This window comes from Pseudoliparis swirei, chromosome 12 (genome assembly GCF_029220125.1).
Source record: "Pseudoliparis swirei isolate HS2019 ecotype Mariana Trench chromosome 12, NWPU_hadal_v1, whole genome shotgun sequence".
NCBI lineage: Eukaryota > Metazoa > Chordata > Actinopteri > Perciformes > Liparidae > Pseudoliparis > Pseudoliparis swirei.
The window spans coordinates 20,953,696-20,980,657 of NC_079399.1; the positions used below are offsets into that span (position 1 = coordinate 20,953,696).

Consider the following 26,962-nt stretch of genomic DNA (forward strand, 5'->3'; position numbering starts at 1 on the left):
TCCAGATTTCAGAGCATTTTATTCTATTTACCATCGGGTTACGTTGATAGCTGAACTCATTAAGCGTAGAACTTTATTCAAGCCGTTGGTAAAGGTAAAGGTTGTCATATTTTATAAGATACCCCATTCTGGATTTTAACTACTTTCCAGTGAAAATGTGATCTTTGGTCTTCTTCAAGAAAACTTTGCCTGAGCTTTTTTTTCAGGGATATTTTAAATCCACCGCTCCTCAGTCACAAGTCAGATCCTCAGACATCGTTCTGAGTTAAAGAAATCCTCTTCCTCTTCCTCTTCAATCAGTAGCTCATTTCTGCTGTGTGTGTGTAGTGGGGCTGAACCAGCTGCACACATGTTCAGCTTAATTGGGATTCATAAAAGGAAATGTCACACTGTTTATTTTTATTTTTTTATTATTTATTTATTTATTTGAACAGGGACCGCACACATTAATCACCCCAGGAGTAAATGTGTCAGTTTTAGCGAAGGCTAAATTTCAACCGTAGTCCCTGAGGCCAGATATAACACGGCTTCACTTGTTACAGGTTTATGAATCTATTTGTTTCTGTGACTCTACATATTTTTTAAACATAGATCCTCTGCTTCTCAGTCAGGAGCCAGCTCCTCCGACCTTGTTCTGATCGGGTTAATGTTGGAAAGGCCGGATGAAATCTGGAAATATCGCCAAAGCGAGAAAACAAACATATTTTTTTAAATTCACAGCCGGTCTCCTCAGCACCGATAAGAGGGATTCATAAAATGTGTTTGTTCACTTGTTTCCAGTCTCTCTATTGAAATAGCTGACACATCCGGTCTCATTTGAGGAGATTGGGTGAGACCATGTTTTATTGTACAAGCAGCAGAGAACAAAGTAAGTGTAATAATATTTCAACAAAGATGATGAGGTCAGATGATGATCGTCTTCTCTTTCCTCATTTTAAAAGATACAGCTTTCATGTTGACCAGATGTTTATTAATGTATGTTACAACACAAGGTGTGTGTGGTTCTGTATTAGACAATAGATGTCATGTATGACCAAAGAACTAGATGTCATGTGACCAGATGAACAATAGATGTCTTTGCAGATGACAATAGATGACGTAAGAAGAGACAATATATGTCATGTGACCAGAAGATAATAGATGTCATGTGACCAGATGAACAATAGATGTCATGTGACCAGAGAACAATAATAGATGTCATGTGACCAGATATGACAATAGATGTCATGTGACCAGATATCCGGCGACAAATAGAGTCCATTGAATGGCGTGCTCTTTACCAGATACCAATGGGATCAGTCTGAAATCACAAAGTCCATCACTCATGGCAGTAAGCATAGGTTGAACTCAAGACTCTTGTCAATGTATTTACATTGCATTAATAGTGTGTGACTTGTCTTCAGCATGACATAATGCGTAGATTTTAGTCACCAAATAAAAACTCAAAATGAGGACATTTCAAAACTAGTTGAAGACAAGAACAATTTAAACTCTAGAACACAGATGTGTTCAAAGAACTGAGTTGTATTCACTCCGCTCAAGTTCTAATAATCATGAAAACTTTCCAGAATGTAGGCAGCCAGACCCACCGGGGAGTCGTTCAGTCCTCGGCCTGCGGGCAAAGGAGTCAGACATGATGCCAGACCGAGGCTTCGTCACATTACGAACGTAGACTGTTTGTTTTTTTAATCTCTTCCCTAATCCGATCTGTGGCCCAAAATCCCAAAAAGTCCAAAGATTCCGATGTATTGGGAAAAATATGATTTTGTTGTTGTTATTGTGGTTCTGTAGATGGATCCTGGTGCTGTTGGCTTGCTGCTAGCCCACCCTGGTCACACAGACGCCCTCTGAGGGGGTTTCAGTTAAGTTACACCTCTTACTTGACTTCATTCACAGAATATTGAACATTCAAAGTCAAACGTTGTGATTCAGGAGGATTATCTGTTCGGAGCCATTTCTTAAAAACGGAGCAGTGTGTTTACTTTAGTGTGTATTTTCAGACCAACGCGTGGGACGCTGTTGGTGTGTTTCAGTGCAGAGATCTGTGAACGCCGAGGTCAGAAAGATCAGATGTGGGTCAAATAAAATCAGAATTGAGCATCAAGCCCTGTAATGTGAGCATAGCCTAACATAATAAACCCATTTAAGATCCTATGAATCACTTAAAACGCTCTGGGAGCCGGTCTAGAGCCTCGCGGTGCCGGGTCCCTACCCACAGTGTCGGGCTTGGTGGCCTGGATGTGCATGTAGCCGGACTCCTTGATGGACTCCACCACCAGTTTCTCCGTGCAGGGAAAGAGGCGCTGAACGTCCGTGTCGGTGAAGCCGAACATCTTGGGGAACCGACGGCCGAGCATGACGGATAAGGCCACGCGCAGGCCCGGTTTGGAGGGCGGGGCAAAGTTCACATGCAAGCCTTTGACTATCCTGGGGTAGGAGAGAAAAGAAAAGACGAGTAAAACCGTATTCTACGTCACTGTTGGTCACTTTCTACTGGCAGGGGAACGCCGACTCATCAGGGACGGACAGGAAGTGGAGTACAGGGAGTAGTGGACGACTTTTTGTTTCATTTTCTGTATTATTTAATTTACTTACATTAAATATGTCCTGCTTTGCTATTTTATTGTACATATTGTAACCGTGTTACTGCTGCTGCTACAAACAAGCCCCCCCCCCTCCCTCCAGGGGATGAATAAAGTAGATATCCATCCATCTTCAGAAGAGGAGTGTCACCTCGGCACACCGACACCACGCTGCTGCAGACCCAGGCCGTGTTCATGAGCAGAACCAGAACAAAGCAGGGCAGACCGTCAAAATGAGTGCTTTCCTAAAGGCACTCGAAGAAAACACTTCCGCTTTTGTCCACAGGGGGCGCCAACGTGCACAGAAAGGTGAAGTTCCTCGTCGTGGCTTTGAGCATTTCCAACAGGAGGCGGTTCTTACCCCGGCGCCAGCTGAGCCATGTTGGTCGTGACCAGCCAGCCCCAGTCTCCTCCGTGAGCGTAGAACTTCTGGAAGCCCAGGCGCTTCATCAGTTTGTGGAAGATGCGTGCCGCACAAATCGAATCAAAACCTGTTCTCACACACACACACACAGACACACACACAGACACGTACACACACACACACACAGTTTATACAGAAAAAAGTGGCCGCACGGAAAACGTAATACTTTATCTCTCAAGGCAAAAGGGGAACAAATATATATATACATACATATATCTCTATATAAATATATATATCTATATATAAATATATATATATTTATATATAGATATATATATATATATATATATATATATATATCTATGTATATATATATATATATATATATATATATATATAAAGATATATATATATAGATGTATATCTATATATATATATATATATACATACATATATATCTATATATAAATATACATATATATATCTATATATAAATATATATATATAAATGTATCTATATATAGATATATATATATATATAAATATATCTATATATATATATAAAGATATATATATATAAATATATATATATATATATATATATCTATATATATATCTCTCTTTGCTGACTCACCTTTCTTATGCGGCGCTTCTGAAAAGCCGTACCCCGGTATGGAGGGACACACCACCTCAAACACGAGGTCCTGTGGGTCCTCCGGTTCCGTCAGCAGAGGGATGAGTCCATAGAACTCGTAGAAGGAGCCGGGCCAGCCGTGGACCATCACCAGAGGAATGGCGGCAGATCCCTCTGGCACCTTCTCGGGCTTCACGTGCAGGTAATGGACGTCGATGCCTGGACGAGGCCTTGGCGGGTTAGAGGCGGAGCCTGTCATCCTCGCGGTGAGTGAGCGGCGGTGCGGGCCTCACCTTCGATGCTGGTTTTGAAGTGGGGGTACCGGTTGAGCTTGTCGACTTGCCTCCTCCAGTCGAAGTCGTGTCTCCAGTAGGAGACCACCTTCTCCAGGGACCGGGAGTTGAAGCCATAGTTAAACTGGCTGTCCTCCAGGGAGGGGACGGGGCGCGTCTGGTCCATCCGCCTGTACAGGTCCTGATGAAGAGGATGACGAGGAGGCGTGAGTGAAGCCCGACGCGGCGACCGTGGAGCGCGCAAACTACGAGGGAATCTCACCTCCAGCTCCTCGTCGCTGGTGGCGACTCGAAAGGGCCGGATGGTGACGTCCTCCCCGCCGCCGGGGGGCTCGCCGGCCCCCCACCAGCCATCCTCCGTCTTCAGCACCTGGGTCGGGCTCCTCCGAACCAGGAAGAGGATCAGCCCCCCGATCGCCACGGCGACCAGCACCTCCGCGAACATGGCGCTGGGCGTCTGCGGGCGGGCGGGAGCAAAAGAGGAGAGAGTTGGTGGGGAAACGGTTATTTAAAGCAACGGCGTCACAAGTTTACGATGTTACATCCGAAGATGAGCCAGCTGTCCAGAACACAGGAAACATAAATGTGTTATGACACTAAAGTTCCATTTTTACAAAGAATATCCAGTAATCCGCTTTTCTTTTTGTTGTCCGTCGTGTTTATTAATGTACCGATGTTGTTCACAGCCATTTCCTCGTGTGTGTGTGGTTCTGTGTTGTGTCTGTGCTGTGTGTGTCACTTGTGTGGACTGTGCTACCGCCTCCGGTTCACGTCTTCTTTGTAAATGACAATTACTTCTCAATTGATTTAAACTGGTTATATAAAGGTACAAAAATAAAAATAGTTTTCCCCCGGGCCGCCCAGGTGATTTCAATTCAATTCTGTTTATTTTGTATCGCCCATGATCACAAAATACAAATTTGCCTCCGAGGGTTTTACAATCTGTCCACAGACATCCCTGACCTTTGACCTTTGACCTCACATCGGATCAGGAACAACTCCCAAGAAATAGAAAAAAACCTTTAAGGGGAAAAGAAAGTGAAGAAACTGTCAGGAGAGAACAGAGGAGGATCCCTCTCCAGGATGGACAGAACAATAGATGTCATGATATGTCATGTGACCAGATGAACAATAGATGTCATGTGACCAGATGAACAATAGATGTCATGTGACCAGATGAACAATAGATGTCATGTGACCAGATGAACAATAGATGTCATGTGACCAGATGAACAGATGTGATGAACAATAGATGTCATGACCAGTGAACAATGAACAGATGAACAATAGATGTCATGTGACCAGATGAACAATGTTGTGACCAGATGAACAATAGATGTCATGTGACCAGATGAACAATAGATGATGAGTGACCAGATGAACAATAGATGTCATGTGACCATGAACAATAGATGTCCAGATGAACAATAGATGTCATGACCAGATGAACAGATGTCATGTGACCAGATGATATAGATGTCATGTGACCAGATGAACAATAGATGTCATGTGACCAGATGAACAATAGATGTCATGTGACCAGATGAATAGATGTCTGAACAATAGATGTCATGTGACTAGATGAACAATAGATGTCATGTGACCAGATGAACAATAGATGTCATGCGACTAGATTAACAATAGATGTCATGTGACTAGAAGGAATCATTAGAGAGTTACAACACATCCAATGAGTATGACAGAGTGTATATTAATAATATATTATATCCACTATACTAACTTAATTTGAAACCTATCAAACTAAATCAAATGATTACAACACGTGGTTGAAGCTGTCATCGGCCCCCGCACATCGAGGGTCCTGGAAACACGAGGCGGTCACATGACTGACGGGGTCGGAAGAGAAAGCCTTGAGCCTGGGGCCGATGGCTTCATTAGAAGTGAGTATATAAGGGGGGGGGGGGGGGGCTGCAAGACAAAGGGGCCAGTGTGGAACACAGTAACACACAGTTACACACAGTAACACACAGTTACACACAGTAACACACAGTAACACACAGTTACAGTAACACACAGTTACACACACAGTAACATACAGTTACACACAGTAACACACAGTTACACACACAGTAACACACAGTTACACACAGTAACACACAGTTACACACAGTAACACACAGTAACACACAGTTACACACACAGTTACACACACAGTAACACACAGTTACACACAGTAACACACAGTTACACACGGGAACACACAGTAACACAGTAACACACAGTTACACACAGTTACACACAGTAACACACACAGTAACACACAGGAACACACAGTTACACAGTTACACACAGTTACAGTTACACACACAGTAACACACAGTTACACACAGTAACACACAGTTACACACAGTTACACACAGTAACACACAGTTACACACAGTAACACACAGTAACACACACAGTTACACACAGTTACACACAGTAACACACAGTAACACACAGTTACACACAGTAACACACACAGTTACACACAGTAACACACACAGTTACACACAGTAACACACAGTTACACACAGTAACACACAGTTACACACAGTTACACACAGTAACACACAGTAACACACAGTAACACACAGTTACACACACAGTAACACACAGTTACACACAGTTACACACACAGTAACATACAGTTACACACAGTAACACACAGTTACACACACACAGTAACACACAGTTACACACACAGTAACACACAGTTACAGTTACACACAGTAACACACAGTTACACACAGTTACACACAGTTACACACAGTTACACACAGTAACACACAGTTACACACAGTTACACAGTAACACACAGTAACACACAGTTACACACAGTAACACACAGTAACACACAGTAACACACAGTTACACACACAGTAACACACAGTTACACACGTGAACACACAGTAACACAGTTACACACACAGGAACACACAGTTACACACGGGAACACACAGTAACACACAGTAACACACAGTAACACAGTTACACACAGTTACACACAGTAACACACAGTAACACACAGTAACACACAGTTACACACAGTAACACACAGTAACACACAGTAACACAGTTACACACAGTAACACACAGTTACACACACAGTAACACAGTTACACACAGTTACACACAGTAACACACAGTTACACACACAGTAACACACAGTAACACACGGTAACATACAGTAACACACAGTTACACACACAGTTACACACAGGAACACAGTTACACACACTTACACACAGTCACACACACAGTAACGGTTCTTTACTGGGTCGGAACCACTCTTTCAACACGGTGTAAATCACGAGGTTAATGAACTGAAGGAAGTCCGACGGGTACCTGCTGTCGGCCGCTGCGGACTGGAGTGGACTTGACGCTGCTCGCTGGACACAGTTGGTTCTGGTTCCGGTTGGTTCCTCCTACACTTTCACTAACGTTGCTTTGCGCTCCGAAATGTCGCTTTAAAAACTTTCGGTGCCTTTAGTGTCGCGCGACTTGCTGGCAGCTTTCCTCGCGTGAAGGAGACGCGAGGCTAACGGCTTCAAGAGTGTGGCAATACCAGAGGTGCATGACGGGACATGTAGTGTGTAGTTATAAGCGTGTAGAACAGTGGTCACCAACCTTTTTGAGAACAAGATCCCTGACCTCCGCCTTCATGACCGGCAAGATCTACCTTTGAGGCGTTGAGAAAACGACGGTCCAGACTGGACTTACAACTTTATTTGGCCTAATTGTCATTTTGGTCCAGCGTTCAAATTGATGAGACCAGGTACACAGAATTTAAGTGTAATATAAGATGATCCCCTTTTCTTAAAGAATATTTCCCGTGCTTTTATTTTGAAGGTTTCAAATGAAATGGATTTAGGTTGTAATATTAGAGACATTTTCTTATGTACAATATTTCTACACTCAAATAAACAATAATCAAATGCAAAGAGAGTTATTTAACCATATGTTCGAGGAGTTTATAAAGTGTTTCCGGCCCTTTAAGAGGGCGGCCATGATGCTGATGCGGCCCACGGTAAAATTTGAAAGGGTCTCTCAATTAAATGTGTTCACGACGAGAGCCGCTTATGTTTCAATGAAATTTAAATTATTACGCTAACTCTTTGCATAATGGCCGCTAGAGCTTGGCCAGACCAAAAAAACAAGTCTAAATATATATTTATATCCATTAGATTAGATATTCCTTTATTAGTCCCACAGTGGGGACATTTCAGGATCACAGCACTGCATTAGAGCATTAATACAAAATAAAAAAAACACAATAACAATACTCAATAATAAATACTAAAATACTAAATATACAGAGGAAACTAAATATATACTAAATATATACACAAGACAGTGACCAAAGTGAGTTTCCAGCAGGTTAAAGTGTCCAGGAAAATAAAATAGAGAAATGTTTATACGATGGATGTCTAAAGATAAAAAGAGTCTTTATCTCACGTCCTCCAGAAGTAGGAAACGTGCTGTCAGCGTTGCGTAACACCGACATCACAGACAGCGCTTTGCTTCAGTCTAATTACAATTATTAAATATTTGCCCCGGATTTGGACTGCGAGGAAGAGATCTCTTGTTCTCCTGTCAGAGTACCCGTATGACAGTTACTGCTCATCATAACTCATATTTCTGTCAGCCAATGAAATTCATTCCACTACTGTCATCCCTTTGTCCTGACCAGAGCAACTCGATCGTGTTGAAGATGGCATGAACCATATCAATCAAGACATGAAGGAAGCCGAGAAAAATTTAAAAGATTTAGGGACATGCTGTGGGCTTTTCATATGTCCGTGTAACAAGTAGGTACTGACAATGTGCCCCAAAGGTTCTTCACATATGTGGTGGCGTCCAGTTTCTCCTCTCTTTTTTTTCTTTCTTCTTTTCGTTTACTTTTACTTTCTTTCGTCACAGTGAGTGTCTGAAGTTGTTGTCTTCTCTCCTTTTTGTCCTCTTTATCACTCTCTTCCTCTTCCTCCCTCTCTCTCTCTCTCTCTCTCTCTTCTCGTGCTACGTTCTGTGGGGGATAAATGACTTGTGTTTAATCAGAACAACTGGAGCGCATCGAGGAAGGAATGGACCAAATCAATAAGGACATGAAGGATGCAGAAAAGAATTTGAACGATCTAGGGAAATTCTGTGGTCTTTGCTCCTGTCCATGTAACAAGTAGGTGCTGCTTGCCTGCCTGCCTGCCTGCATTCAGAAATACGATATCCCAGAAGTCTAAATATAATCGAGGTAGAAGTGACATCACGACGGCCGTCAGCCAATAGTCCGCTCTGCTCCATCTCCTAATCAATTCCGACTCCTCCCCCTTTCACATCCGCACAAGGTGGACACTGGAGGCCATGATGTGCTTTCAAATGCTTTCTCTCCCACACACACACACACACACACACACACACACACGGACAAGACACAATAGACTTAAAGTCAAACTCAAATTGGATTTCTTCACTATATGTGGAAGGAATTTTTATTTTATTTTGTAAAAGAGAATAAAACGTTTTTTTGGACATATCTTTGGACGCATTGTCCAGGCTTCAAGCCTCCGGATGAGTGTCACGGCACGCGGTCCACGTAGCGCTTGTCGTCTACCAATAGTGATCGAAGACATCCGTCCCTTTGCAACCTTCGACATCCGTGAGGACACATCATGCCCGTCTAGCTGGTATTACACTCGCAGAGGGAACACTTTCATGCTAGGATGACTAGCAGCTGTCTTGGAAAGCGGAAGCTGGATAGCGTAGCTTGCTAGATGCTTGTAGATGCTAATTGTTAGCCAATTGGATGCTTAGTGTTAGCCCACTAGATGCTAAGTGTTAGCCCACTATGCACTTTTTGTTAGCCCACTAGATGCTAAGTGTTAGCCCACTAGATGCTAAGTGTTAGCCCACTAGACGCTAAGTGTTAGCCCACTAGACGCTAAGTATTAGCCCACTAGATGCTAAGTGTTAGCCCACTAGACGCTAAGTGTTAGCTCACTAGACGCTAAATGTTAACCCACTAGATGCTAATTGTTAGCCCTGATGCTAATTGTTAGCCCACTAGACGCTAAGTGTTAGCCCACTAGACGCTAAGTGTTAACCCACTATATGCTAAGTGTTAGCTCACTAGACGCTAAATGTTAACCCACTAGATGCTAAGTGTTAACCCACTATATGCTAAGTGTTAGCTCACTAGACGCTAAATGTTAGCCCACTAGATGCTAAGTGTTAACCCACTAGATTCTAATTGTTAGCTCACTAGATGCTAATTGTTAGCCAATTGGATGCTTAGTGTTAGCCCACTAGATGTTAAGTGTTAGCCCACTATGCGCTTATTGTTAGCCTACTAGATGCTAAGTGTTAGCTCACTAGACGCTAAATGTTAGCCCACTGGGCGGCTAGTGTTGTTTCCACTAGATGCTAAGTGTTAGCCCACTGGATGCTAGGTGTTGTCCCACTGGAGATGCTAATGTTGTCACTGGGCTAGCCCACTGGATGCTAAGTGTTGGCCACTCAGATGCTAAGTGTTAGCCCACTAGATGCTAAGTGTTATCCCACTAGACGCTAAGTGTTATCCCACTAGATGCTAAGTGTTATCCCACTAGATGCTAAGTGTTATCCCACTAGATGCTAAGTGTTATCCCACTAGATGCTAAGTGTTATCCCACTAGATGCTAAGTGTTATCCCACTAGACGCTAAGTGTTAGTCCGGACAAACATTCAGCGGGTTGTCCTTCTTCCATTAAATAAGTGTCCGGTCTGTCTGATGTTAGCTGGTTCTCCTTTATGGATCCAAATGTGGCAAATGGCCAATCTGCCAGAGTCACTGCGACAGCTAATCCCGTTAGCTCAGCGCTCCATATGTTCACGACGCAGACTAACTATAAGGAGCGCTCAAATCACAGCTGCTACAAAGCAATGCCTCAACCAGTTAGCAGTGCTGACGTCTTCAGTCGGGGCCCCACCGCGTGACCCCCCTGGACAACGAGCACAAGTGAGCAGAGATGTGAAGGAATTTTAATTTCAGTTTGGCTTTGATGCTAATTTGAACGATCCGCAGACCCCCACTGTAGATCCGGTGAGACAGTGTGTTCCTACAGCATATCTCCCTCAGACTGGCCTCCAGACACGCAGCATCCCATAACTCAGACCTCCACGACCGGCAAGTCAGTCTGAGTCGTTTGCCACATGATTGGCCTCTGAGAAGTAGAGCACGTACAGCCCATCCCCCGTTGTTTGCTGCTCGTGCCCAGTGGAGCCAGACGTGTGCAAATAGACCCACGTCCTCTAAAGCCAAGTCCTCCGCATACGCTCTTCTCCACTCAGCCACGGCTCATCGAGCGCCTCTCTGAACACCCTTCTACCAAGGGCCCTTCTCCAAGCGCCCTGTCCTCCACGCTTCCACTTCTCCAAACACTTCTAAAATGGGAGTCAGATCTACATGCAGGTGCAGCCATTGTAGAAGTCCCACCTGTAGCATTGTGAACTGGTTTCCTCCTGAAGAGGAGTGGCTTTGATTCAGTACCAACGCAAAGCGATGGGAAGAGGGGGGACTTCTACAATGATTTCGCCCAACCGGAAAGAGAGCAGGGCTGGGGCGGTCGACAACATCTTGGCACTCAGATCCCGCTTTGTGTCGACTCGCAGCCGCAACTTCGGTGATCTCCGTCCCAAAATGCCTTCGGTCGGCCTGGTCCGGGACCGGTTGACACTTCTCCCCATCTGCACGATCTCCCACCACCGCACCGCTCCGACATCCAGTAGATCCCCCCCCCCCATCTCTTTGCGGGCAACAAGACCTTTAAGTTTCCCTCTGAGAACCCCGCCCCCCATTTCTGTTGAATCGCCAAGTGCCAGCGACGTGGCATGACTGACGAGCATGACCCTCTTGAATGCTCGCGCACGCATGACGACGCAGCTCACAACGGCAACGCCACACACGACGATGCCGAGATCACGACGCTCACATTAACGATGGTGTCGGTGATGATGAACACATCTTTATTTTATGTTTCATTGAATTTAAGTGATGCAAAACCTGGGGCCTTTTCTTTTCTGGCAAACAGAGAATAAACAGCAGGGAGATTAAATAGATTTAATTTGTTTTCTTTTCCCAAAAGTCAAATCTTGGAAGAAGATATCGAAATGTTGATTCAGCTTAAAATATTTGTTCCAAAAGTGGATTCTGTATTTGTACACGGCCAAATTGTTTGAACATTCAACCAATACTTTAATTTATAAAAGGAGTACATAACAATGTTACGGGTGGTAACAGCCGTAACATTTAGTGATTTCGGTGGATTGGACCAAATCAAAACCAAGTGCAAAGGAAGAGATGCGAAAAGAGACAAGAGACAAGAGTCTACAGGACAACGTTGTCAAATGCTGGAAGGAAGGCAGTGAACACATCACGAGAAGAAGAAGGGGAGGAAGAGGAGGGATGTGTGGAGCTGGTTAGGACACATGCGCGGGGATCTCTCGCTGCGGTTTGTTGTGTACATCGGTGGCGATCGCGTCCACCGCCGCTCTGTTTCCACCTCTGCAGTTCCTCTGCAGCGCCTCCTCCCCTGCAGAGCGCTGCTCTCCACCCGGGCCACTCGCTCACATGTAGGTCAGCCGTATCAGAGAGGGCAGCGATAGCCTGCTGGGAGTCAAACTGAACACACACACACACAGGCGGGCGCGAGAAAGACACAAACAGACGTGTTCCTGCTGGGGTATTTTGATAATCCCTTCTGCATGTCGGCCGTCTGTCAGAATTCGCTGACTCGTGGTTTTCTGGGACGCAGCGCCTTTTGGATTCTGGCTGTCCGCATGCCTCTGGATTTTAATTGGAGGATCGTAGCTCAGCTTGCAGGCCACTCAGGGAATGAATTAGACAGAGCGAGCTCGCGGGATGGGCAATCCTCATGTGATCTAATCTGATCATTGCAGTTCAATCACAGGAAAGACGATTAGAGAAGCACATTACGGCCATTATGAGAGGGCAGGGGGAGAAGAAAGGAGCCAAACTGGCATCAGACTGAGGGAACGGTTGGTATGAGGCTTGCAGAGTGAAGCTAAATAGCGTAGCTTGCTAGTGTTGGCGTTGAATCCCACTAGATGCTAAGTGTTAGCCCACTAGATGCTAAGTGTTAGCCCACTAGATGCTAAGTGTTAGCCCACTAGATGCTAAGTGTTAGCCCACTAGATGCTAAGTGTTAGCCCACTAGATGCGAAGTGTTAGCCCACTAGATGCTAAGTGTTAGCCGACTAGATGCTAAGTGTTAGCCGACTAGATGCTAAGTGTTAGCCCACTAGACGCTAAGTGTTAGCCGACTAGATGCTAAGTGTTAGCCCACTAGATGCTAAGTGTTAGCCGACTAGATGCTAAGTGTTAGCCGACTAGATGCTAAGTGTTAGCCCACTAGACGCTAAGTGTTAGCCCACTAGATGCGAAGTGTTAGCCCACTAGATGCGAAGTGTTAGCCCACTAGACGCTAAGTGTTAGCCCACTAGATGCGAAGTGTTAGCCCACTAGATGCTAAGTGTTAGCCGACTAGATGCTAAGTGTTAGCCGACTAGATGCTAAGTGTTAGCCCACTAGACGCTAAGTGTTAGCCCACTAGATGCGAAGTGTTAGCCCACTAGATGCTAAGTGTTAGCCGACTAGATGCTAAGTGTTAGCCGACTAGATGCGAAGTGTTAGCCCACTAGATGCGAAGTGTTAGCCCACTAGACGCTAAGTGTTAGCCCACTAGATGCCGGGTGTTGGCCACTAGATGCGAAGTGTTAGCCCACTAGATGCTAAGTGTTAGCCGACTAGATGCTAAGTGTTAGCCGACTAGATGCTAAGTATTAGCCCACCAGACACTAAGTGTTAGCCGAGTGGATGCTACGTGTTTTCCCGGCAGAGTGAGGCGACGTTGACGAAACCCACGCAGCCGAGCCAAAATCCCTCTGGTCAGACTCTTTGGCTCCTCCTCCTCGCGGCCACCGGACACCCGGAAGAGAAGCAGTGACCTTTTAAAAAAAATGCAAAGCGGGGGCGGGGCTTGTTGCAGCGTGGAATGTCGAGGAATAATAGTTTAACCTACGCGGTGTTAATCTGTTGACTCCCTCTAGTTTCTTGTTTCGTTTTGTTTTCCTTTTTCACGTTTGGCAGTCTGTCCTCCACGTTACTCGTCGTCCCTCCCAACAATGTGAGCGTCCTGTACTCTCTGTGTTGTGTGTCCGCCAAAAAAGCTTGTCTCTTCTCTGTTTTCTGTCGCACTGGGACATTTAACTGTGGGGGGGGGGGGGGGGGGGGGTGTATCTCCACACCAGTAGGATGGTTACCAATTGAAAGTGAAAGGGAACACACTGTGTCATCTCACATTAAAATGCATGCTCACATTATACAAAACTGACAGCTGTGACTTTTGCCTGATTGTGACCTGTATGTTATATACTTACAAGATCTACCATCACACACATTAACGACTGTGTAGTAACTGAATGAGCCTGTAGCTACCAAAACCCACTCCACCAGCCAGTCCGTGCCTGCTCTGCTTTTGCGTGTATTTCTGTGCCAGATGCATGAAGCCAAATAACACCTTTTATGTCAGCTGATCCCACCTCACATGTTGTATCTGCTTATTGCAAGTGCCTCAAGGCTCTCTTTGTAGATGTGACGATAACGCTGCTGTCGATCGGGTCAAAACTGTTGAGTAACTGTCCCTCCTCGTCCTCCACATTCGCTGTCGGCGGCCAGGATGAAAGGCGGAGCCAGCAAGGCCTGGGGGAAAAACCAGGACGGGGTGGTGGCCAGCCAGCCCGCCCGCGTGGTGGACGAGCGCGAACAGATGGCCATCAGCGGAGGCTTTATCCGCAGGTCAGAATGTACAGAAGTCTATGCTTCAAGTCTTAAAGCTGCATTCTCTCTCCTGACCACCAGGGGGCGACTCCTCTGGTTGTATAGAAGTCTATGCTTCAAGTCTTAAAGCTGCATTCTCTCTCCTGACCACCAGGGGGCGACTCCTCTGGTTCTATAGAAGTCTATGCTTCAAGTCTTAAAGCTGCATTCTCTCTCCTGACCACCAGGGGGCGACTCCTCTGGTTCTATAGAAGTCTATACTTTAAGTGTTAAAGCTGCATTGTCTCTCCTGACCACCAGGGGGCGACTCCTATGGTTTTATAGAAGTCTATATAATGACTCTTCTTCTCTCTTGATGTATTCCCTCAGTAAACATTGTAAACATGAGTTTATTACCGTAATCTCTAGTTTCAAGTCTTACTCGATACAGCATGATGTTAATTTTTGTAAATTATGGCCCATGTAGGGTTAAAAAGACCATAACGTTGATACGCTTTCTGTGGGGCTAGAAACGTGTACGTAAATCTTTCATTTAAAATATGGTAATTTCGTTCACTGGTTGCAAAAGTCAAGATGGCGGCGCCTGAATTGCCGAACTCGAGGGCTTCAAAACGGCAAAAAAACCCTCTTTGGCTTTATGCTCTTCTGCTGATTCACGTGTTGAGGTCAGATACGTGAATGAACGTGAAGCTACAGCCATGAGGCGGTTGGCCGCCTACATTAAGACTGGAAACAGTCTTTACTCTAGAGCCTCTCAACGCCACTGACCACCAAGTTAAATAATCATTTTGTTTTATTCGTACAAAACCTAAACCGTATCCTCCAGTTTTGTACATTAAACTCTTCGAGTGAAGCTAACGCCTCCAGGCTGAATGTCGATCGCATGGCGGTGATATCAAACTTCTCATTTGCTGTCAATCCCAGCAAGACTTCAAGGAATGTGTATTTGCCGAAATGTTGAACAATTCAGATTTTTTTCCCCGTGTTTTACGTGAAAGACAAAACAATGAGCGAACATTTAAATGACTTGAGTTGGTTTTCCGTGGCGGGCGACCCGTTGCACGAGAGTCAGGATGTTCACCGGGCGCCATGTCAGTGACGGACGCTTTAATCTCCTCCGCCAATGAATTAGAAACACAACGAGTACACGGGCTAAAATAAAACTACAGCCATAATTCTGTGGGCCTAACAAACACGATGTTTCACAACAAGCAGCAAGTCTTGTTTTACTAATAAAAACAGGCTTTTGTTTAATTGTTGCGACAGGCAGTGACATGATTCGAGATTTGGGATAACCGCTCGATTTTTGGACTCTCACAAATTTTTCCGACATTTGTCCTCGACATGACTCACAGTACTTTGCGTCCCCTGGGGGTACGTAGAAGGCACTGCAGGGGTACGTCAGATTTTTTTATCTCACGTAAATTGCTATTCATTCAAAAATCCTTTAAAATTTTTTTTTCTTTCATAAATAATCATTACAACATAAATGTAACTTCATAGACTTTTATATAAAGCAGGCTATTTAAAGTAATTATATGAAATCCTTTGCTACCTACCATATCAAGATGGTTTGACCCAACCGGCACACACTGCCGTCTTGGAAATCAGCTGGTATATTTAAAACGCTATGACATTGCTGTGTGTGTGTGTGTGTGTGTGTGAATGTGTGTGTGTTTGTGTGTTTGTGTGTGTGTGTGTGTCGCAGTAAGATAGAATATGAACTGCTGTACAGGATCCTCCCGTGTCCAGACGCCTGGTCTGAGGTCAGACACCTTTCCTCAAGGGCCCGAGAAGGATGGGGGGCGGGTCACTGAACCCGTCCACCTGGCGTGTTCCCCGCAGACGCCGCCGATTTAAATCCGCCCTCGTGTGTGTTCAGGAGTAACGGAGGACGCCGGGAAAATGAGATGGATGAAAATCTGGAGCAGGTGGGCGGCATCATCGAACCTGCGCCACATGGCGCTGGACATGGGCAACGAGATCGACACCCAGAACCGCCAGATCGACAGGATCATGGATAAGGTACCCGGATCCAGATTTCAGAGCATTTTATTCTATTTACCATCGGTTACGTTGATAGCTGAACTCATTAAGCGTAGAACTTTATTCAAGCCGTTGGTAAAGGTAAAGGTTGTCATATTTTATAAGATACCCCATTCTGGATTTTAACTACTTTCCAGTGAAAATGTGATCTTTGGTCTTCTTCAAGAAAACTTTGCCTGAGCTTTTTTTCAGGGATATTTTAAATCCACCGCTCCTCAGTCACAAGTCAGATCCTCAGACATCGTTCTGAGTTAAAGAAATCCTCTTCCTCTTCCTCTTCAATCAGTAGCTCATTCCTGCTGTGTGTGTGTAGTGGGCTAGACCAGCTGCACACATGTTCAGCTTAATTGGGATTCATAAAAGGAAATGTCACACTGTTTATTTTTATTTTTTATTATTTATTTATTTATTTGAACAGGACCGCACACATTAATCACCCCAGGAGTAATGTGTCAGTTTTAGAAGGCTAAATTTCAACCGTAGTCCCTGAGGCCAGATATAACACGGCTTCACTTGTTACAGGTTTATGAATCTATTTGTTTCTGTGACTCTACATATTTTTTAAACATAGATCCTCTGCTTCTCAGTCAGGAGCCAGCTCCTCCGACCTTGTTCTGATCGGGTTAATGTTGGAAAGGCCGGATGAAATCTGGAAATATCGCCAAAGCGAGAAAACAAACATATTTTTTTAAATTCACAGCCGGTCTCCTCAGCACCGATAAGAAGGATTCATAAAATGTGTTTGTTCACTTGTTTCCAGTCTCTCTATTGAAATAGCTGACACATCCGGTCTCATTTGAGGAGATTGGGTGAGACCATGTTTTGTTAGCCACAAGCAGCAGAGACCCTTAAAGAGAACAATAATCATAATAATATAATCAATTTTAAAGAGAGGATTCAAAATCATTCTGAGATTCATTCGTGAGTCCAGGTTCTCTTTCCTTCCAATAAATATTGACCAGACACCAAATAACAACGTTTCAAGAAGTCTGACTCTTTTACTTCCAAATAAATGATAACAAAATAAACGTTCCCATCATGAAGGTATTTATGCTGTTTCAAAGCCTTCTCAATAGTAATAAGCTTTTAGTAGAGAAATAATGATTTTTCTAAATTAATTATATCATGATTTATATATTTTTTATATTTAAGTATCTACTTGTTGGCTTAAAAGTTATACAATTTAAATATCATTAAAAAAAAACCCATCCTCAAAGTCTGTATATGGCACATTGATGGACTCAAAGGCGTAGCGGTGGCTGCAGATTGAATGGCGGCTGCATGGTGGCGTCTCTGAGCCACAGGAACACCTCCACCTCTACTGGACCGGCGTAACACAACAGGCAACTCAAAATCATGTGATTCCACATATTTTATTGCATCACCATCGCGATACATAAGCTAACGTCTCTCACCTCGCTCATCGTGTTCAAACCAAAGCTGCAGCAGGTCAGAGTTGATGATCCGCCCTCACTTCTCTCTCCTCCATTTTTACAAAGAATATCCAGTTATCCGCCTTTCTTTTTGTTGTCCGTCGTGTTTATTAATGTACCGACGTTGTTTACAGCCATTTCCTCGTGTGTGTGTGGTTCTGTGTTGTGTCTGTGCTGTGTGTGTCACTTGTGTGGACTGTGCTACCGCCTCCGGTTCACGTCTTCTTTGTAAATGAGAATTACTTCTCAAATGATTTTAACTGGTTAAATAAGGGTAAAAAAATAAAAATAGTTTCCCCCCGTGCCGCCCAGGTGATTTCAATTCAATTCAGTTTATTTTGTATAGCCCATTATCGCAAAATACAAATTCCCTCAGAGGGTTTTACAATCTGTCCACATAGACATCCCTGACCTTTGACCTTTGACCTCACATTGGATCAGGAACAACTCCCAAGAAATAGAAGAAAAAAAAAACTTTCACAGGGAAAAAAGGTAAGAAACCTTCAGAAGAGAGCAGAGGAGGATCCCTCTCCAGGATGGAGAGAACAATAGATGTCATGTGACCAGATGAACAATAGATGTCATGAGACCAGATGAACAATAGATGTCATGTGACCAGATGAACAATAGATGTCATGAGACCAGATGAACAATAGATGTCATGAGACCAGATGAACAATAGATGTCACGTGACCAGATGAACAATAGATGTCATGTGACCAGATGAACAGTAGATGTCATGTGACCAGATGAACAATAGATGTCATGTGACCAGATGAACAATAGATGTCACGTGACCAGATGAACAATAGATGTCATGTGACCAGATGAACAATAGATGTCATGTGACCAGATGAACAATAGATGTCATGAGACCAGATGAACAATAGATGTCATGTGACCAGATGAACAATAGATGTGACCAGATGAACAATAGATGTCACGTGACCAGATGAACAATAGATGTCATGTGACCAGATGATCAATAGATGTCATGTGACCAGATGAACAATAGATGTCATGTGACCAGAAGAACAATAGATGTCATGTGACCAGATGAACAATAGATGTTTGCGACCTAAGAATAATAGATGTGACCAGATGAACAATAGATGACATGTGACCAGATGAACAATAGATGTCATGAGACCAGATGAACAATAGATGTCATGTGACCAGATGAACAATAGATGTCATGAGACCAGATGAACAATAGATGTCATGTGACCAGATGAACAATAGATGTCATGTGACCAGATGAACAATAGATGTCATGAGACCAGATGAACAATAGATGTCATGTGACTAGATGAACAACAGCTGTCATGTGACTAGATGAACAATAGATGTCATGTGACCAGATGAACAATAGATGTCATGAGACCAGATGAACAATAGATGTCATGTGACCAGATGAACAATAGATGTCATGAGACCAGATGAACAATAGATGTCATGTGACCAGATGATCAATAGATGTCATGTGACCAGATGAATAATAGATGTCATGAGACCAGATGAACAATAGATGTCATGTGACCAGATGAATAATAGATGTCATGTGACCAGATGAACAATAGATGTCATGAGACCAGATGAACAATAGATGTCATGTGACCAGATGAACAATAGATGTCATGAGACCAGATGAACAATAGATGTCATGTGACCAGAAGAACAATAGATGCCATGTGACCAGATGAACAGTAGATGTCATGTGACCAGATGAACAATAGATGTCATGTGACCAGATGAACAATAGATGTCATGTGACCAGATGAACAGTAGATGTCATGTGACCAGATGAACAATAGATGTCATGTGACCAGGTGAACAATAGATGTCATGTGACCAGATGAACAATAGATGTCATGTGACCAGATGAACAATAGATGTCATGAGACCAGATGAACAATAGATGTCATGTGACCAGAAGAACAATAGATGTCATGTGACCAGAAGAACAATAGATGTCATGTGACCAGATGAACAATAGATGTCATGTGACCAGATGAACAATAGATGTCATGTGACCAGATGAACAGTAGATGTCATGTGACCAGATGAACAATAGATGTCATGTGACCAGATGAACAATAGATGTCATGTGACCAGATGAACAATAGATGTCATGTGACCAGATGAACAATAGATGTCATGTGACCAGATGAACAATAGATGTCATGTGGACCAGATGAACAATAGATGTCATGTGACCAGATGAACAATAGATGTCATGTGACCAGGTGAACAATAGATGTCATGTGACTAGATGAACAATAGATGTCATGTGACCAGATGAACAATAGATGTCATGTGACCAGGTGAACAATAGATGTCATGGATGGACAATAAATGTCATGTGACCAGAAGAACAATAGATGTCATGTGACCAGATGAACAATAGATGTCGTAGCCAGATGAACGTAGATGTCATGTATTAGATGAACAATAGACTGTTATGTGACTAGATGAACAATAGATGTCATGTGACCAGATGAACAATAGATGTCATGTGACCAGATGAACAATAGATGTTATGTGACTAGATGAACAATAGATGTGTGACCAGATGAACAATAGATGTTATGACTAGATGAACAATAGATGTCATGTGACCAGATGAACAATAGTGTTATGTGACTAGATGAACAATAGGTGTCGTAGCAGCCAGATGAACAATAGATGTCATGTGACCAGATAGACAATAGATGTCATGGAGACCAGATGAAAAATAGATGTCATGTGACCAGAAGAACAATAGATGTCATGTGACCAGATGAACAATAGATGTCATGTGACCAGATGAACAATAGATGTCATGTGACCAGATGAACAATAGATGCTGCGTGACCAGATGAACAATAGATGAGATGTCATGTGACCAGATGAACAATAGATGTCATGTGACCAGATGAACAATAGATGTCATGAGACCAGATGAACAATATTGATGTCATGTGACCAGATGAACAATAGATATGTCATGTGACCAGATGAACAATAGATGTCATGTGACTAGATGAACAATAGATGTCATGTATGACCAGATGAACAATAGATGTCATGTGACCAGATGAACAAGTAGGTGTCATAGCGACAGACCAGACAATAGATGTCATGTGACCAGATGAAGACAATAGATGTCATGCTTGACCAGATGAACAATAGATGTCATGTTGAATGAACAATAGATGTCATGTGACCAGATGAACAATATATGTCATGTGACTAGATGAACAATAGATGTCATGTGACCAGATGAACAATATATGTCATGTGACTAGATGAACAATAGATGTCATGTTACTAGATGAACAATAGATGTCAACGGATGAACAATAGATGTCATGTGACCAGATGAACAATAGCGTGGAAAGACAATAGATGTCATGTGACCAGATGAACAATAGATGTCATGTGACCAGATGAACAATAGATGTTATGTGACTAGATGAACAATAGATGTCATGTGACTAGATGAACAATAGATGTTATGTGACTAGATGAACAATAGATGTCATGTGACCAGATGAACAATAGATGTCATGTGACCTCCAGATGAAACTTAATAGATGTCGAGACCAGATGAACAATAGATGTCCGGTGACCATATGGCGACTAGATGAACAATAGGATGCTGCGTGACCATATGAACAATAGATGTCATGTGATCAGATGAACAATAGATGCAAGACCAGATGAACACAGATGTCATGTGACCAGATGAACAATAGATGCCGCGGGATCAGATGAACAATAGATGCTGGCGTGTGACCAGATGAACAATAGATGTCATGACCAGATGAACAGTAGATGTCATGTGACCTGATGAACAATAGATCCTCCTTTGACCACTGAACAATAGATGTCATGTGACCAGATGAACAATATATATGTCATGTGACCAGATGAAATAATAGATGCTGCGTGACCAGATGAACTCCGATGTCATGGGCCGATTCCAGCATGACCAGGATCGGCAGTGCCAACCACATGCACCACAATAGATGCTGTGACCAGTGGCTAAGATGTCACCGACCAGATGAACAACCCCTCCCCGCCCCCCTGGGTGACACGGCGCAGCCAGCCTAGCGTTCAGCGCCCGCATCTCTGGTAGCGACGCCACTTTCATCCTTAGTATTATAGGTTGCACATCCCACTGCAAATGCTCCGTTCTTCATTATGCGTCCATTGAGCTTTTCAAGATAGTTGTCCTCGAACAAAGATGATCTCTTATACTCCGTAAATCATTTTTCCAAAAGTTTATTATATAGTGCTGACTTGATGGCTCTCTGGAAGTTTTTATTCTCCTTCTCAAAATATATATATATATATAATATATAATTATAGATCATATATAATATATAATATATAAAGTACACATGACAAGTATACAATAGGAATGCTATACGAGCCGTTTGTTTGGATTTTCCTTTTCCGTTTCTCGGTATCGTCTTAGTCAAACTGTGTCCATGGCGTCGCCTCCACAGTATTGTTGTCGCGGCGACAAAGGCGGGAGTCCGGCCAGAGGCGTCGATTTTACCGGCGCGTCGACGATGGGATCGCACAAACACTCCGCAACCCGCCGTCCTCGCCCGAGTCACTGAGTTCCGTTAATAGACTCTCTGGCTATGATAGCATTGCATTCCAAGTAGTGTGACTTGTCTTCTACTTGACCAAATGGTGATTTTAGTCTCTTATAATAAAACCCTGTCTGAAAATACTAAAAAATGAAGTATGGCCAGGAGCAAATTGACAAAAGCAGCATGCTCAGTGTTAGGACCACGGTGGATCGGTCAAGTACTCCTGCAAGTTACAGCAATAGCTCTTTTCCGTCCCGATGTGTTTACCGACTGAACCATCTCGCGGTGGAAGATAGCATAGCAGCGAGGCGAAGGCAGCCAGGACTGCGGGAGGACACAAAGTGCGTATATGAAAAATGAAAAAATTATAAATGACCTGTTTTCTAAGCGATTGCAGTGATTCAGTGATAGAAGATGATGATGATGATGTGCAGAGATGAGGACCAGGATACCATTATTGTAACAGAGAGGTTTTGGATCCTCTGAGGGAAAAAATGAAAGAAATGTTAAATATAAAAGCAAAGGCATATTTCTGAGACACTTTTTATAAGAAGACTGTATGTATCTACGTTATGGTTTTGTTATTAGTACAAAATAGCGATATTATGGATTAACAATAACTATACTCTGAAACAAAAAATACATTCAAAATGTTTTTGTTGCTTCTCTTTACAAGCTACTTCCACCAAATCGTAAACTGTAGAAGTAGTTCAGTGGTGATGAAATACCTGAACCTGAATGACACAGAGGTTCAACGTAGGATCATGATATCCTCAACATGAAATATTAAAGACTCTCTATATCCTGTCCGTGTGTCGTGGTGGACATTTTACTTGAAAGCTCCACTGGAATTGGTCAAAAATAATGACCAGATGCTTTTCCGAGTCTGTCTTTACTGCTCGCTCTCTCTCTCTCTCTCTCGCTCTCTCAATATTCAACCTCTCCCTGGCTGAGTCCGTGGTCCCCGCCTGCTTCAAGATCCACTATTGTCCCTGTGCCCAGAATGCTTCTGTGTATGAATGACTACCGACCCGGTGGCCCTCACCTCGGTGGTCAGCAATCTTTGAGCTGATAAAGGACACCATCTCGCCTTCCTCCCTTCCTCCATGGACCGCTGCGGTTTGCTTATAGCCCAAACAGATCCACGGGATGATGCTTGTCTCCCAGGTACTGCACACCACTCTCTCATCTGGACAGCCAGAGGGCTATGTGAGACTGCTGTTCATTGATTATCAGTTCAGCTTTTCAACACCATGAGTCCCTCAGACTGGCGGCAAGCTGATTGAGCTGGGACTGAACACCCCTGTGTGCTTGGATCCTGGACCCTGACCTTGAGCCACAGGTGGTCAGGAGTGGGCAGTACACTCCAAACCCCTCACCCTGAACACAGGGATCCCCCCAGGGTTGATCCTCAGCTTCTGCTCCTGTACACACATGACTGTGTGGCCAGGTTCCAGCTCAACACCATCATCAAGTTTCGCGGATGACACAGTGAGTGGTGGGCCTGATCTCCGACGGCAGGGAAAGGCCTGCCTGGAGGAGTTGCTGATCTATCACTCGGTACCCAGGACAACCCAGCCTCCTCCATGAATGTCCACCAAAACTAAGGGCTGATTGTGGACTTTAGGAGGGTACAACAGCCAGGGGCAATACTCACCACTGGGGATCGCAGGACTACTGTGGAGAGAGGGTGAGGCGAGATATAAATACCTGGGGTCCACGTCACCGAGGGATCTGACATGGTCAGCGAACACAGATTACTCTGGTGAAAGGCAAGGCCAGCGCCTCTACCACCTCAGGCAGCTGAGGGGAAATTCAAAGTTTCCCAGGATCATGGTCAGCTACTGCTCTGGGTGCTGTGAGAGCGTCTGACAGGAAGCATCACGGCCTGGATTTGGCAACTGCTCGGCTCAGGACAGGAGGCTCTCTGCTGAGAGTAGTGCACGTTCATTTAGGCAGCACTAGTAGCCAGATTCACACTACACATAAGGACTTGTACAGAATTGCAGAACCCAGAGCAGCAGGATCTGTGAGGATCCTCCACCCCAACAGACTGTTTCAGCTGCTGCGGTCAGGCTGACCTCCATGATCCGCATGCAAACAAGAAGAGACTGAGGCGGAGTTTCTTTCCTCAGACCATCAGGACTGTGAACTCCAACCTCACCGGACCCCACATAGACCCACACAGCGCTGCCCCTCTTAGGCACACACACACACACACACACACTTAGTGCAAATATTATGCCTGTAAATATTGTATTTTGGTAGCAAATAGGTACTTGTTGCCCTTGCACATTTCTGCCAGGCATTGCCACTTTCATTCTTTTTATAACCATGTGTATGACAAGCGAAAACATCATGAATCTTGATCTTGAATCTCTCTCCTCTCCTCTCTCTCTCTCTCCTATTAGACTTGGCGCTGAAGATCTTCTTCTAAGCTGCTGCTTGAACAAAACTCAAGGCTTACAGCTCAAATGCGGTCAGATTCCCAATTTGTTTTTGACTTTTTAATTCAATTCAGTTTATTTTGTGTTGCCCAATATCACCCAATTACAAAATTTGCCTCAAAGGGCACACAATCTATGCACATAGACATCCTGACCTTTGACCTACATCAGAGCAGGGGAAAAACAATATTCCCTTTCCAGCTATAAACAGTCCATAAATTGTCCTTGGAAACAATCTTATTACCACGTTGACCTGGGGTCAAACGGACCTGCATAAACACACACACATACACACACACAAACATATATATATATATACATATACATACACACACACACATATATACATATATATACATATATATATATATATATACACACACACATATGTAAATATATATACACACATACTTATATATATATACACATATATCTATACACACACATATGTATATATACATTTATATATGTGTTTGTGTATGCCTATATTTGAACAGTCAAATGTCAACTTTATATCAGCAGGACTATCTCAAAGAAAGATTATCCTCCTCCTCCTCCTCCTCCTCCTCCTCCTCCTGTGTGAAGAAAAGATCTCAGTGGAGCATGTGCTCCATCCCTTCCTATACTGAAGGTATGAATCCCTGCTGGTGAAGGAAAAGTACTAAATACAAATACAGAGACATGTTCTTCTCCCCAGTGTGTGTGTGTGTGTGTGTGTGTGTGTGTGTGTGTGTGTGTGTGTGTGTGTGTGTGTGCGTGTAATGGTGTGCACACAGTGGCGGGCCGTCAGGGCCTTCTCTGACCTAACGCAATACAAAGTTAAAGCTATTTTATAAATTAAAAAAATAATAAATAAATAAACTTTTCTTTTTCATAATTTTTTCTTTTCTTATTGACCAGATGAACAATAGATGTCATGTGACCAGATGAACAATAGTGTCATGTGACCAGATGAACAATAGATGTTATGTGACTAGATGAACAATAGATGTCATGTGACCAGATGAACAATAGATGTCATGTGACCAGATGAACAATAGATGTCATGAGACCAGATGAACAACAGATGTCATGTGACCAGATGAACAATAGATGTCATGTGACCAGATGAACAGTAGATGTCATGTGATCTGATGACGCTCCTCCTTTGTCCCCCTCTTCCTCCACGCAGGCCGATTCCAACAAGACCAGGATCGACGAGGCCAACCAGCGCACCACAAAGATGCTGGGCAGTGGCTAGACGCCACGCGGCCCCGCCCCCCCGCCCCTCCCCCGCCCCCTGGAGCCGGCACGGCCCGCCTGGCGTTTCCCGCGCCGCCGCATCTACAGGCGCCGACATGCTTTTCATCATGGTATTGACCTTCTCGGTTTGCACATCCCCTGTAAATGTGGTTCTTCCATTAATGATCCGTCGAGCTTTCAAGATGATTGTCCTAGGTAAAAGATGATTTCTTATATTCCGTATATCATTCTTTCCAAAGGTTGTACATAGTGCTGACTTGATGGCTCTCTGTGAAGTTTTTATTCTCCTTCTCAAAATATATATATATATATAATATATAATTATAGATCATATATAATATATACAATATATATAAAGTACACATGACAAGTATACAATAGGAATGCTATACGAGCCGTTTGTTTGGATTTTCCTTTTCCGTTTCTCGGTATCGTCTTAGTCAAACTGTGTCGTCCGCGCGTCGCGCTCCTGATGTTGTTGTCCGCAGCGACAGGCGGGAATCG

The 26,962-nt window shown here is 43.7% G+C and overlaps 2 protein-coding genes across 2 annotated transcripts; one reads left to right on the forward strand and one right to left on the reverse strand.

Annotated features, from left to right (window-relative positions):
* Nucleotides 1-1,544: 1,544 nt before the first annotated feature.
* On the reverse strand, nucleotides 1,545-4,806 carry LOC130203056 (epoxide hydrolase 1-like). Its single transcript, XM_056428947.1, has 6 exons — nucleotides 4,136-4,806; nucleotides 3,874-4,054; nucleotides 3,581-3,799; nucleotides 2,944-3,073; nucleotides 2,213-2,427; nucleotides 1,545-1,612 (listed from the first exon to the last, which is right to left on the reverse strand). Exons 1-6 carry the CDS (start codon nucleotides 4,316-4,318, stop codon nucleotides 1,545-1,547), a joined length of 996 nt encoding a protein of 331 aa, XP_056284922.1. The 5' UTR covers nucleotides 4,319-4,806.
* Nucleotides 4,807-8,790: 3,984 nt separating this feature from the next.
* Nucleotides 8,791-26,581, forward strand: LOC130202373 (synaptosomal-associated protein 25-A-like). Its single transcript, XM_056427862.1, is given in 5 exon segments — nucleotides 8,791-9,049; nucleotides 14,603-14,722; nucleotides 16,587-16,649; nucleotides 16,651-16,729; nucleotides 26,388-26,581. Coding segments are annotated over 5 exon segments (423 nt in total). The 5' UTR covers nucleotides 8,791-8,957; the 3' UTR covers nucleotides 26,457-26,581.
* Nucleotides 26,582-26,962: the final 381 nt, after the last annotated feature.

Bases quoted from the DNA above. Each gene is read 5' to 3' on its own strand.
- LOC130203056 (XM_056428947.1), bottom strand. From the start codon at position 4,318: ATGTTCGCGGAGGTGCTGGTCGCCGTGGCGATCGGGGGGCTGATCCTC. The intron at 4,055-4,135 runs GTGAGATTCCCT...CCTCTTCATCAG, and splicing joins CCAGCGACGAGGAGCTGGAG to GACCTGTACAGGCGGATGGA. The intron at 1,613-2,212 runs GTAGGGACCCGG...CTTTGCCCGCAG, and splicing joins CACCAAGCCCGACACTGTGG to GCCGAGGACTGAACGACTCC.